The sequence below is a fragment of the Barbus barbus genome (genome assembly GCF_936440315.1).
Source record: "Barbus barbus genome assembly, chromosome: 10".
Taxonomy (NCBI): domain Eukaryota; kingdom Metazoa; phylum Chordata; class Actinopteri; order Cypriniformes; family Cyprinidae; genus Barbus; species Barbus barbus.
The window spans coordinates 26883214-26897764 of record NC_136738.1 but is presented as its reverse complement, the minus strand read 5'-3'; the positions used below and the strand labels follow the sequence as shown (position 1 = coordinate 26897764).

The window sequence follows — 14551 nt, the reverse complement described above, 5'->3', positions numbered from 1 at the left end:
AAATTAGAAAATAATAGGCTTCAGAAAAACATTATTCATTTTGTGTTTTAAATATGATTTCAACTTTGCACCAACAGAAAAACCAAGTCCACCTGCTAGGCTTGGCGTTACTGCAGTAACAAAGAATAGCGTCACCATTGCATGGTCAAAACCAGAGTATGATGGTGGAAGCCGAATTACCAGCTACCTCATTGATGCCCTTGAAAAGGGCCAACAGAAGTGGGTTAAATGTGCCACTGTTAAAGCCAACACCCACATTATTAAGAACCTAAGGGAAAATGCAGAATACTTTTTCAGAGTTCGTGCTGAGAATCACGCTGGACTTAGTGAAGCAAAAGAAATGATTATTCCTGTGGTTGTGAAAGATCAACTTGGTGAGTCTTAATTCATTCAATTCATTCCATGTTTATCTTAGTTAAATAATATATTAATGTTCTACATCCATTTCTTTTGACTGTTATTTACAGATGCACCAGAGTTTGATATGAAGAATTTCCCACATAACACTGTTTATGTGAGAGCAGGATCAAATCTTAAATTTGAGCTTCCTCTCTCGGGTAAACCAATGCCAAAAGTCTCTATGTCAAGAGGCAATGCTCCAGTTAAGTGCGGCAAGAGATTTAGCTTTGAAGTAACCCCTGAAAGTCTTAATATCAACCTCAAGGAAAGTATTGCAAGTGATGCTGGAAGATATGACATTGTTGCCTCAAACACAAGTGGAACCACCAAGATGTTTGTAAACATACTGGTCCTGGATAGACCAGGTCCTCCAGTCGGTCCTGTTGAAGTTAGTGATGTGAGGGAGACAAGCTTGTGTCTCAAATGGCTCCCACCTGTGTATGATGGTGGCTGTCCTGTTACAAACTATGTTGTTCTTAAACGTGAAACAAGTACTCCAGCCTGGACAGAAGTGTCATCCACAATTGCAAGAAGCACTGTTAAAGTCACCAAACTTACAAAGGGAGAAGCATACCAGTTCAGGGTTAAAGCTGAGAATCGCTTTGGCATCAGTGATCACATTGATTCTCAGTCAGTTACAGTGAAGCTTCCTTACAGTGAGTACCTAGATAATGTACATTTGCAATTGTTTCTAGTTATATCTGAATTTCTGTTAAACCCCTGCTGGTTAATTGTATTTTTAGCTATCCCTGGACCACCATCAACACCTTGGCTGGGTTATGTGTCAAGGGAGAGCCTCACTGTTTGCTGGAATGAGCCAGTAGTAGATGGAGGAAGCCCAGTGGTTGGATACCATGTCCAAATGAAAGAAAGAAGCAGCATTCTTTGGCAGACAGTGAACAAAACAGCGATCCCTGCGACTCAAATTAGAGTGACAAATATATGTCCTGGAATGATTTACGAATTCAAGGTAGCTGCAGAAAATGCAGCTGGTATTGGAAAGCTCAGCAAGACATCAGAAGAAGTGCTAGCAATTGATGCTTGTGGTAAGCTTTAATATAAAAAAAATAATAATATATAAATTAAGTTGCTACATTGTCAAGTTTATCTGAATTTCTTTGCCAAATAACAAATCATTGTTTTGTTTTAGAACCACCAGCAAATGTGAGGATTTCTGAGGTTACAAAAAATTCAGTTAGCCTTGTATGGCAGAAGCCTCCATTTGATGGTGGAAGCAAAATCACTGGCTACATGGTTGAGCGAAGAGATGCTCCAAATGGCAGATGGACGAAGGCAAACTTTACCAATGTCATTGATACTAACTTCACTGTATCAGGCTTGACTCAGGATCAGGCATATGAATTCAGGATTTTTGCCAAGAATACAGTTGGCTCGATTAGCAATCCATCTCTAATTGCAGGACCAGTAACTTGTGTCGACATTTCTGGTAAGTTTATTGCTGCTACTTTGCTGGTTATCTCATGTTATCATGCCCAGCAATACTATTCACACTTAATTACACACTTTTCTGTTTCCTCACATTCCTAGGTGCGCCAGTAATTGACCTACCCCCAGAGTATTTGGATGTTGTGCAATACAAAGCTGGTACATCATTCAAAATCAAAGTGGGAATATTTGCTAAACCCTTGCCAACTATTGAATGGCTTAAAGACGAAAAAGAACTAGTGTCAAGTGCACAGCTGTCAGTTGAGAACACAACTGACTCATCTGCCATCCTCATTAAGGATACTACTCGTCATAATACTGGAACCTATGAGCTCAAAATCAAAAATGCGTTTGGCACAGCATCTGCTTCTATCAGAATACAGATTTTGGGTATGTAATCATTTGTGTCAAAAAATGTATAAATGTCATTTCAATGTCTTTTTCACCTCTTTATTTCCTCGTTGTAAATTTATAAACATTTTCATTCTGTAAATAGACAAACCTGGACCTCCAGCTGGACACATTGAATTCAAATCAGTCTCTGCTGACAAGATAATAATTGCATGGGAATCAGTGGCTGATGAAGGAGGTGCCAAAGTAACCCATTACATTGTAGAAAAACGAGAGACAAGTAGAGTAGTGTGGTCTCCAGTTTCTGAAGCAATGGAAGCACGTACTGTCACTGTCCAAAAGTTGGCCAGAGGAAATGAATATGTATTCCGTGTCAGAGGTGTTAACAAATTTGGAGCTGGAGATCCTCTGGAGTCTGAGCCTGTAATTGCCAAAAATACATTCGGTAAGGAGACATAACTGAAAATCTAAATTATTAAATTCTATAATGTATAGTTTTGGTAAACCAGATAATATTACAAATACACTATTTATTAAGTCAATTATTACTATTATTTTTAGTTACTCCTGGACAGACTTCTACACCTGAAGCAACGGATATCACCAGAACAACAATGCAGGTTGTTTGGGATAAACCTAGTGTGGATGGTGGTAGCATGGTTACAGGATACTATCTGGAGAGACGTGACAAGAAGAGCCTGCGCTGGGTAAAAGTGTACAAGGACCCCATTGGTGACACCAAAGCAAAGGTCCATCATCTCACAGAAGGAAATGAATATCAGTATCGTGTATGTGCAATCAATAAAGCTGGGGAAGGTCCATACTCTGACGTTTCTGACTTATACAAAGCTGCTGATCCAGTTGGTATGTATTACTGCATCATTTTACTAAATTCAGAATCTAACTGCCTTGACAAAGTTCTAACCAAGTTTTGTAAATTCTCCTAAGACCCACCATGTGAACCAACTAAGCTCAAGTTAGTGGACTCAACTAAAACATCAATCACACTTGGATGGTCAAAGCCAGAGTATGATGGAGGCAGTGAGATCACCAGCTATGTTGTAGAAAAAAGAGTTGGTGAGGAAGGGGAGTGGACAGTGATTAGCCATAAGGGAGAAGTGAGAACCACAGAGTATGTTGCTTCAGATCTTAAACCAGATATTGACTACTACTTCCGTGTATCTGCTGTTAATTGTGCTGGACGTGGAGACCCAATAGAAATGGAAGAGCCAGTACAAGCCAAGGATATTCTTGGTATGTACTCATGTTGAAATGCTTGTTATATGAATGCATTGTGAATTTCATAAAAATATTATCTGCTTGTAACAACAGCATAAATAATTTGAATTATTATTTTGCAGAGGAAGCCCAGGTTGATACGGATGTTGCAATGAGAACTCACTACATTGTGAAAGCTGGTAAAGATGTTGAAATCATGGTGCCCCTGAAAGGCAGACCTGCTCCAAGTGTCTCTTGGAAGAAGGAAGACCAAAACATTGACAGTGATCCTAAATATGACATTCACAACACAGACACGTCATCGTGTCTCATAATTACACAAGTAACACGAAATGACACTGGTAGATACACCATTAATATATCAAATGGTGTAGGAGAACCAAAGTCCTTAACTGTGTCTGTTAAAGTACAGGACACTCCAGCTGCTTGTAGGAATTTGATTTTGAAAGATGTCACTCGTGGGAAAGTTACACTTTGCTGGGAGCCTCCTCTACTGGATGGTGGCGCTGAAATTACCAATTATGTTGTTGAGAAAAGAGACTCTTCTAAGCGTACATATGCCTGTGTAACAAATAAGTGCAAGGAAACCACATGCGTAATTGAAGAACTCTCTGAGAAAGCATCATTCTTCTTCCGTGTATTAGCAGAAAATGAGAATGGAGTTGGAGATCCATGCGAAATAGCAGATCCAGTTAAAGCCACAGAGACACCAGGACCAGTCAAAGACCTTTCTATGAAAGACTCCACAAAGACTTCAGTAACACTACAATGGAACAAACCAGATTATGATGGTGGTAGCATTATTACAGATTATATAATTGAAAAGAAACTCCAAGGTCAAGAAGAATGGGCCCCTGCTGGCACAAATAAGCACTGTGAACATGAAGTTACAAAGCTTAAGGAACTCACTGAAATGTTTTTCAGAGTTTGTTCCAAGAATGAAAAGGGTACTAGTGACTTCACTGAAATCGGACCAGTTAAAGTAAAGGACTACATTATCCCACCAGAAGCAAACCTTGAAGAGTATCCTGATGGACAAATAAATGTACGTTTGGGACACAATGTCCACATTGAATTGCCATACAAGGGTAAACCAAGACCAACCATTCTTTGGTTAAAGGACAATTTACCACTGAAAGAGAGTGAAAGAATACGCTTTAAGAAGACTGAAAACAAAGCCACCCTTATGATAAAAAATGTGGAGAAAGAGAATGGAGGCAAATACACACTTACTCTTGACAACTCATTCTTCAGAAAATCTTTTCATATACAGGTTATTACCCTTGGACCACCCTCTAAACCTGTTGGACCCATCCGCTTGGATGAGGTCAGAGCAGAAAGTATAGCTATATCTTGGGATGAGCCAAATGATAATGGAGGTGGAGAAATCACTTGTTACACTGTTGAGAAACGTGACACCTCTCAGACAGACTGGAAAATGGCTTGTTCAAGTGTGATTGGAACATCATTTAAGGTACCCAATCTGATCAAGGGAATTCAATATCAGTTCAGAGTCTGTGCAGAGAATAGATATGGTGCAAGTGAACCTTTAATTTCACAAAATGTCATTGCCAAGCATGAGTTCAGACCACCTGGCCCACCAGGCATGCCAATTGTTTACAATGTTACAAATGATGGCATGTCTATTCAGTGGGATGCACCTATTTTTGATGGAGGTTGTCCAATCCTTGGTTTCCATGTTGAAAAGAAGGAGAAGAACAGCATAATGTGGCAAAAGGTCAACATAGTCTTGGTCAAAGAAAGGGAGTATAGGATTATTGGTCTTATTGAAGGCTTGGAATATCAGTTCAGAGTCTACGCCCAGAATGATGCTGGGTACAGTCGCATGAGTGATGCAAGCAAACCTGTTATGGCTGTTTCTCCAGTTGGTAAGTTAAACTTTTAGGCTTATTTTTTCACATAGATAAGTGTCAACTGTAATATATTTAACATATGAAATGTCTAAATAGTAAATAACATATGTATTTTAATTTCAGATCCTCCTGGTACCCCTGACTACGTTGATGTAACAAGTGAATCAGTTAAACTGAAATGGGAAGCACCCAAGCGTGATGGTGGAAGCAAAATTGTTGCCTATAATGTGGAGAAACGACAGGGCAAGGGACGGTGGTTAAAGACCAATTTTTCAAATGTGATTGACACAGAATTTACGGTGACTGGTCTTGCTTGCGGTGAACGCTATGAATTTAGAGTCATAGCAAGAAATGCTATCGGCACAGTGAGCCCACCTTCTCAGTCTTCTGGATATGTCTTAATCAGAGATGAGAGCTGTAAGTACATTCAGATTATATTGTGTTTGTTGTTGTTCAGTGGTCAGCATTTTTTATATGGAATTTTTATGCTGGTCTATATATGTTAAATTCATAATCTTATCTCTTTCAGTTCCTCCAAACATTGAGTTTGGACAGGAATACTTTGAGGGAGTCTCTATTAAAGCTGGAGAAAACATCAGGCTAAAAGTAACAATCATAGGAAGACCAACACCAAAGGTTACCTGGTACAGAGATAATATTGAATTAACCAAGAAAATGGTTGATATCACAACAATTTCTGGATCAAGTACCCTTTTTATCAGAGATGCTGACCGTAGTCATCGCGGTCTTTATACTGTAGAAGCCATAAATCCCTCAGGATCTAAAAAGGAATCAGTGAAAGTTGAAGTCTTTGGTATGAATAATTTTTGTACCTTATCCCTCTTATTTATTCATTCCACTCTTTAATCACCATATTTTCTTAAGATTCACATTTTTAACCTATATGCTTCTATAATTTCTATCTTTTAGATACACCTGGTGAACCTGTTGGACCAATCACATTCTCAAATATCTCTGAGGGCAAAGCAACACTTTCATGGAATCCACCTGAGAATGATGGTTGTTCTGAGGTCACTCATTACATTGTTGAGAAACGTGAAACCTCTAAAATTTCATGGGCACTTGTTACGGACGAGTGCTTGGAAAGCACATACAATGCCACCAAACTGATCAAGACAAATGAGTATCAGTTCCGTGTTTCTGCAGTCAATAGGTTTGGTGTTAGCAGACCACTGGATTCAGTTCCCGTGATTGCACAGATGCAATACAGTAAGATAATAAAAATCTTATATTGAAATATATATTTTTCTCAAAGTTTATGTAAACACCATAAAATATCTTTCTGTAATTTCTTCCTTTTTCATCCCTGCAGCTGTCCCAGATTCTCCTGGAACTCCAGATGCAACAGATGTTGACGGAGAGAGTATCACAATCAACTGGGCTCCACCAACACATGATGGTGGAAACCCAATAAAATATTACATTGTGGAAAGACGTGAAAAGAAGTCTGGTCGCTGGCTGAAAGTCCTAACAAGGAAACCCATTGTAGAGGCTGCACACAGAGTGACTCATCTCACTGAGAATGTGGAGTATGAATTCCGTGTGTATGCTGTAAATGATGCTGGAATTGGAGCACCAAGCAACATTTCAATGCCAATTAAATGTGCAGAGCCAACGGAAGAACCTGATGCCCCATCTATTGTCAATGTGACTGACACTACCAATACATCTGTCAGCTTGGAATGGACCAGACCTGCCTATGATGGTGGTATGGAAATCCATGGCTACATTATTGAGATGTGCAAGGGATCTGAAGCGGAATGGCACAGAGTCAATGAGGATTTTTGTGCTGTTACAAGATACAATGTCACTGGTTTGGAAACTGGTTCAGAGTACAAGTTCCGTATTTGTGCAGTCAATTCTGTTGGAAAGGGCAAAGCCAAAGAAATACCCGAGTCTGCACAGGCAGTAGACAGGCTCTTGGCACCAGAAATTGACATAGATGCATCCTTCAAACAGACACATATTGTGAAAAATGGTGGAAGTGTATGTATACGTATTGCATTTAAGGGAAAGCCAACACCTACAGCTTCCTGGACAAAAGTAGATGGAGAACTTAGTGTTATGACAGACATCACCACCACTGAGACATTCACAGCCTTGGCACTGGAAAACTGCACTAGAAATGATACTGGAAAATATACTCTCACTCTTGAGAACAGTAGTGGCAATAAATCTATCACTGTTGCAGTCAAAGTGTTGGACACACCTGGTGTACCAGGGGCTCTCTCCATCAAGGAAGTCACAAGAGGAGCTCTCACAATTGCTTGGGAACCTCCTACCAATGATGGTGGTGCACGTGTTCATCATTACATTGTTGAGAAGCGTGAGGCAAGCCGTCGTACATGGACAGAGGCAGCACCCAAGACCACTCAAACAAGTTTGAGAGTTTCTGATCTCCTGGAAGGTGTACCTTATTTCTTCAGAGTTATGGCTGAGAATCAGTATGGTCTTGGTGAAGCAAATGAAATGCCTGATCCAGTTATTGCCACAGCTGAACCTGCTCCACCAAAGAGAGTTGATATCATTGATACAACTGACACATCAGCAACCCTGGCCTGGCTCAAGCCAGAGCATGATGGAGGAAGCCGTATCACAGGCTATTGTGTGGAATCCAAGGCAAAAGATGCAGATAAATGGGTTGTTTGTGGTACAACAAAAAACCTAAGCCTTGTAATTGAAGGACTTATAGAGAATAGTGAGTATGAGTTCCGTGTCAAGGCAAAGAATGATTCTGGGTTCAGTGTACCAAGAGAAACTTTCTCCTCAGTCATCATTAAAGAGCCACGAATCGAACCTACTGCTGATATCAGTGGTATCACCAACCAACTCATTACTAGCAGGATTGGAGAATCTTTTGAGATTGATGTTCCAATTAGTGGAAGACCAGCTCCGAAGGTATCCTGGAAGCTTGAGGAAATGAGACTGAAAGAAACTGACAGGGTTTCAATTAAGACTACCAAAAACAGGACCACTCTCATAGTTAAAGACTGCATGAGAGGTGATGGAGGCAGATATTTCCTCACCCTTGAGAATGTCACTGGGTCAAAGACTTTTACTGTCACTGTCAATGTTATTGGCAGACCAAGTCCTCCAGAGGGCCCCATTGAGATTTCCTCAATTACATCAGAGTCATGTGTACTGTCATGGAATCCACCTGAGGATGACGGTGGAACAGACATCACAAACTACATTGTTGAGAAGCGTGAATCTGGCTCCACTGCTTGGCAGCTTATTAATTCAAGTGTAAAACATACTTCTTTCCATGTTTCGCATCTAACTAAATACATGCAGTATACTTTCCGTATCTGTGCTGAAAACCGTTTTGGTGTAAGCAAATCAACAGAATCTGAGACAATTGTTGCAGAGCATCCATTTGGTATGTAATAGCTAATAAGAAATTATAATTTTTGATATACTGTATAAATGATCAAATATCAAATATTTAATTACATGTTTTCATTTTCACAGTTCCTCCAGGCCCTCCAACAAGGCCAGAAGTGTTTGCTGTAACTGCCAACAGCATGAGCATTCGTTGGGAGGAACCGTACCATGATGGTGGCAGCAAAGTTTCTGGATACTGGATTGAAAAGAAGGAGCGTAACATAATTCTCTGGGTGAGAGAAAACAAGATTCCCTGCTTTGATTGCTACTACAAGGTGGAAGGTCTTGTTGAGGGTCTTGAGTACCAGTTCAGAGTGTATGCAATGAATAGCGCTGGCCTCAGCAAAGGAAGTGAAGCATCAAAGAGAGCTGTGGCACAAAATCCAGTTGGTAAGTACATCACAATCAAAAAGTAATTAATTCCAGTCTAGATCACCAAAAACAATACTTATATGTATTCTTTGATGATACAAATTTATAGATCCTCCAGGAAAACCAGAAGTTACAAATGTATCAAGATCAACAGTCTCAATCAAATGGTCTGTGCCCCGAAACGATGGTGGAAGCCCAATCACAGGCTACATTGTTGAGCGCAAGCCATATACTGTCACTGGAGAAGGTCGCTGGCTTAAGTGTAACTACACTAATGTTACTGACACAAATTTCACTATCACTGCACTGGGAGAAGGAGAAGAATATGAATTCCGTGTAATTGCCAAAAATGCAAATGGAGTGTTGAGCCTGCCATCAGTTTCAACAGGACCAGTGACCTGCAAAGCAGAATACAGTATGTATCATACATAGTTCTTTCACTAAACATGTAAGACTAATACTTTTTATTAAGGAGAACCAAAATACTCATGACACATAAATTATTTTGCAGTTCCTCCTAAAGCAGAGCTGGACAGCAAACTCCTTGTGGACACAGTTGTAATTAGAGCTGGATCTGATCTGGTGCTGGATGCTGCTGTTGGTGGTAAACCTGAGCCTAAAGTCAGCTGGGCCAAGGGTACAAAAGAGCTAGAGCTTTGTGAAAAATATGCTCTCCAGTATTCAAGTACTCGTGCTCTGGCAATCATCAAGTTCTGTGACAGAGATGACACTGGGAAGTATGTTCTGACAGTTAAAAATGCAAGTGGAACAAAAACCGCTGAGGTCAATGTTAAAGTGCTTGGTAAGTGTGCTAAACATACAGCAATAACATATATGAATGGCACCTTCAAGTCCCAAATAAATGGTATCTCCAGTCCCAGATATGTTGTCACTTCATTCATACGATAATCTTTCTTCTTTTCCAAGATACACCTGGTCCCTGTCAGGAGATTACAGTCAGCAATGTATCTGAGGAAAAATGCACAGTGTCTTGGAAAGAGACACTGGAGGATGGTGGTGACCCCATCACACATTACATTGTTGAAAGAAGGGATACCAATAGGCTTAACTGGGTTATCATGGAGGCTGAATGCAAAGCCCTAACTTGTGAAATTAAAAGACTTTTCAAGAACAACGAATATATCTTCCGTGTGAGAGGTGTGAACAAGTATGGATCTGGTGTGGCAGTACAGTCTACCCCTATCTTTGCCCGAAACTCATTCAGTAAGTGCCATGATTAATATAAAAAACATTAGCTTAGGTATTATGTAGTGTTGAAAGTTACAATATTCCACTTTCATTTCCAATTACAGCTGTTCCATCACCTCCTGGAGCTCCAGAAATCCTTGCAGTTGGAAAAGACTATGCAACAATCGAGTGGCTGAAGCCTGAGAGCGATGGTGGCAGTGAAGTCACAAACTACTTGATTGAGTTCCGTGAAAGAAAGAGTGTTCGATGGATCAAGGTTAATAGAGATTCTGTTCTCAAGGACACATCCTTCAAAGTCACTGGCCTACATGAAGGCAACATTTACCAGTTCCGCGTTACAGCCATGAATGCAGCTGGTGATAGTGAACCTAGTGAAATGTCAATGTATGCAGTATGTAGGGTACCAACAGGTATGTTTTTCTGAAACAATCTGATTGTTAACATTTAAATGTGTATTTTACTATTGTAACAACTGCTTACCTTATTATGCTAAATCCCCCATTTTAGGCACTCCAGATCCACCTTCAATTCCACGGGTTACAGACACACACAAAGATAGTATTTGCCTAGCTTGGACACGACCAGTTGAAGATGGAGGTGCTGATGTTATTGGTTACGTTCTTGAGATGCAAGAAGCTGGGGCAGAGGAATGGACAAAAGTGCATGAAAAGAATCTTAGGGTGACAGAACACACAGTTACAGGTCTTTCTGCTGGCAAAAAATACTGTTTCAGAGTTGCAGCGGTCAATGTAAATGGAATGGGTGACTTCAGTGATCCTTGTGCAGAGACTGAGCCTGTGGAAAGAATTGGTACGTTCACACAAATTTAAAATTTTTGTATGCTGTCAATTTTTGATATGTACAAATGAAAGAAAGAAGTAATGTCCAATATCTTTGTAAATATCTTCTCTACTAAACTCTCTTGTTTTGTTTATTCTTTATCCCAGAAATTCCTGACCTTGAGCTGCCTGATGAGCTGACAAAGACAATTTGTCTGAGAGCAGGAAGTTCTCTTCGCCTCCATGTTGCTGTTACTGGTAGACCAATCCCAACTGTAACCTGGACCAAACCTGGCACAGACCTTCAAAATCGTGGCTTTATTGAAGTAACCAATACTGCTACAACTCTCATCATTGACAAGGTGCACCGCTATGATGCTGGTAGATATACAATTGAAGCTTCAAATTCAGCTGGGAAGAAGGATGCAAGCATTCTTGTGAAAATCTATGGTATATATTTATTTATTTATTTTTCTTATATTACATCATGGAAATTATATATAGTGCATATATTAACATACCGTGAAATGATGTCTAACCAGTATGTTTGTGAATTCTTTCTCAGATACACCTGGTCCGACTGGTCCAATTAAGATGAAAGAGCTTACAAAAGATTCTGCTCATATTACTTGGGATGCTCCTGAGGTTGATGGTGGAGCACCTGTCAATAATTACATCATTGAAAGACGAGAGGCATCAATGAGAGCATACAAAACTGTCACATCCAAATGCAGCAAGACATCATACAAAATAACTGGTCTGACAGAAGGAATGCTATATTATTTCAGAGTCTTACCAGAGAATATCTATGGTGTTGGTGAACCCTGTGAGACAGGCGATGTTGTATTAGTGTGTGAAGTTCCACTGCCACCAGCCAAGTTTGAAGTTGTAGATGTAACCAAATCTAGTGTGTCACTTGCCTGGGAGAAACCTTTACATGATGGAGGCAGCAGAATCACCGGCTACATTGTTGAAGCTTGTAAAGCTGGTACAGACAAGTGGATGAAGGTGGCAACTTTGAAACTTACAGACTTTGAGTTCACTATCACGTCACTTAATGAGAATGAGCAGTACCTCTTCAGGGTGCGTGCTGTCAACAGCAGAGGAGCTGGTGAGCCAAAAGAAATTGTAACCGCTGTGACAGTTCAAGAACAAAGAGGTATGTATTAGGATAATTACAAAAATAACAAGATGCTGTCATTTGTTTGTCATGTCTCTCTGTTATTGCTTTTTTTTCCTCTTTCAGTTTTGCCAAAGATTGATCTAACAGCTATTCCACAGAAGACAATAAGTGTTTTGTCAGGCAAACCCCTTGAGCTTGACTTGCCAATTATAGGACGACCACCACCAGTTTGTTCTTGGTTCTTTAATGACAGTAGGGTAAAGATTATGGAGCGTGTGAAGATAAAGTCAACTGGAAAATTCTCTAAATTAACTATTCTTGACACTACCATTGATGACAGTGGTGTGTATACACTTGAGGTGAAAAACATAACTGGAGTAACGACTGAAAACATCAAAGTCATCATTCTTTGTAAGTACCGGCCCCCTGCATGAAAACAGATATTTTAAAATGGTTGAGTTTCAATATTAATCATAAACCTCTTCTCTCTCTGTAGCCAAACCTGATGAGCCTCAAGGACCTATCCGATTTGATGAAATTGATGCAACATCAGTCACAATAAGCTGGGATCCACCTACGAGAGATGGTGGTGCACCAATTAGCAACTATGTGGTTGAACAACGTGATGCTCATCGCCCAGGATGGGTATCTGTGTCGGAATCAGTTTCTAGACCAACATTCAAATTTGACAGATTGACGGAGGGCGATGAATATGTGTTCCGTGTTGCAGCAACCAATCGTTATGGCACTGGGGATTACTTGCAGTCAGAAATCGTAATGTGCAAAAGCTCCAAATGTAAGAAAAACAGGTTTAAAAAAATACCATATGTATGAAATTTTTGATATAGGTATATATTCTAGACCTACTTGATCACAATTTCGTATTGTTGTTACAGCCATTCCCGGACCGCCTGGAAGACCCATTGTATTTGATGCATCACGTGATGGCATGACTGTTGCATGGGAGCCACCTGATGAGGATGGAGGCTTAGATGTGTCTGGCTACATTATTGAACGCAAGGAGGTCAGATCAGATAGATGGATCCGTGCTAATAAAAATCCAGTGACAATGACAAGATACAGATCCACTGGATTAATTGAAGGCCTGGAATATGAACACAGAGTGACAGCCATCAATGCTCGTGGTGTTGGCAAACCTAGCCTTCTTTCTAAACCGGCAGTAGCAACTGATCCTGTTGGTAAGCAAATTTTCAGTATTAATACATTTGTGTGTGTACAAACTGACACACAATTTTGGTAAATTAAATTATCGCTTATTAAACAATTTCATAACCCCTACAGATCCACCTGGGTCACCTCAAAACCCACGAGTCACAGATACCACAAAATCTTCTGTGTCTTTGGCCTGGAGTCCCCCAGATGAGGAGGGTGGTGCTAAGGTTACAGGCTATCTAATTGAGATGCAAAAGGTTGGTTCAGTAACCTGGATGAAGTGTAATGCTACACCTTCACTGATCTGTGAATATACTTTGACACAAATGCCACAAGGAGAAGAATTCAAATTCCGTATTATGGCTTGCAATGCTGGTGGACCAGGTGAACCAGCTGAAGTACCAGGAGTTGTGACTATAATAGAGATGCTTGGTAAGATCTTATGACCCTGTCATTAACTCCCTGTAGTTATATGTGTGAAATGTTTTGTCCAGAATAATATAATCATTTGAAATGTGCTGTTTCAGATCCTCCAAGTTATGATCTTGAGGCAAAATACAAAGATGTCCTTGTGGTCAGATCCAGAGGAGTAATCAAACTTTCAGTGCCCATCAAGGGCAAACCTACTCCCACCTGCAAATGGACCAAGGATGGATCAGAGGTGACCAACCGTGCAATGATTGCCTCCAGTGAAGACGTATCAGAGCTTGTAATCAAATTAGCTGAAAGGTCAGATTCTGGCGTTTACTATCTACATCTGGAAAACAAGTGTGGCAAAAAGATGCTTCCTATAAAGGTCAAGGTTATTGGCCGCCCATCTGCACCTGAAGGCCCTCTTAGATTTGATGATATACAAGCACATTCTGTAAAAGTTAGCTGGAAACCACCAACAGAAGATGGTGGTTCTGATATTGTTGGCTACATTGTGGAGAGACGTGAAGTAACAAAAGCAGCTTGGTACACGGTTGATTCGCGAGTGGTTGACACATCCCTTGTGGTTAAGGGATTACAAGAAAATGTTGAATACCACTTCAAGGTGACAGCAGAGAACCAGTTTGGAATAAGCAACTCCCTGAAATCAGAGACAACTGTTGTACCAAAGACTCCCATTTGTAAGTGCTCATCAGTGATCTAATTTCTAGGCAATGGGTGCTTGTTATTAAACATAAAAACATTTTCTT

The 14551-nt window shown here is 40.2% G+C and overlaps 1 protein-coding gene across 1 annotated transcript in view; it reads left to right on the top strand.

Annotated features, from left to right (window-relative positions):
• The window catches only part of LOC306876339 (titin-like), a 143366-nt gene that overhangs the window by 117284 nt on the left and 11531 nt on the right, over positions 1 to 14551 (top strand). The window contains exons 174-199 of the mRNA XM_079427428.1: positions 78 to 374; positions 468 to 1055; positions 1143 to 1445; positions 1550 to 1846; positions 1948 to 2235; positions 2342 to 2641; positions 2758 to 3060; positions 3145 to 3450; positions 3558 to 5324; positions 5433 to 5726; positions 5839 to 6123; positions 6240 to 6539; positions 6643 to 8709; positions 8802 to 9104; positions 9196 to 9501; positions 9598 to 9888; positions 10014 to 10310; positions 10400 to 10705; positions 10803 to 11105; positions 11243 to 11524; positions 11640 to 12233; positions 12321 to 12608; positions 12694 to 12993; positions 13094 to 13396; positions 13500 to 13802; positions 13898 to 14482. Coding sequence (XP_079283554.1) covers positions 78 to 374; positions 468 to 1055; positions 1143 to 1445; positions 1550 to 1846; positions 1948 to 2235; positions 2342 to 2641; positions 2758 to 3060; positions 3145 to 3450; positions 3558 to 5324; positions 5433 to 5726; positions 5839 to 6123; positions 6240 to 6539; positions 6643 to 8709; positions 8802 to 9104; positions 9196 to 9501; positions 9598 to 9888; positions 10014 to 10310; positions 10400 to 10705; positions 10803 to 11105; positions 11243 to 11524; positions 11640 to 12233; positions 12321 to 12608; positions 12694 to 12993; positions 13094 to 13396; positions 13500 to 13802; positions 13898 to 14482 — 11856 coding nt within the window. The remainder of the gene's footprint in view (positions 1 to 77; positions 375 to 467; positions 1056 to 1142; positions 1446 to 1549; positions 1847 to 1947; positions 2236 to 2341; positions 2642 to 2757; positions 3061 to 3144; positions 3451 to 3557; positions 5325 to 5432; positions 5727 to 5838; positions 6124 to 6239; positions 6540 to 6642; positions 8710 to 8801; positions 9105 to 9195; positions 9502 to 9597; positions 9889 to 10013; positions 10311 to 10399; positions 10706 to 10802; positions 11106 to 11242; positions 11525 to 11639; positions 12234 to 12320; positions 12609 to 12693; positions 12994 to 13093; positions 13397 to 13499; positions 13803 to 13897; positions 14483 to 14551) is intronic.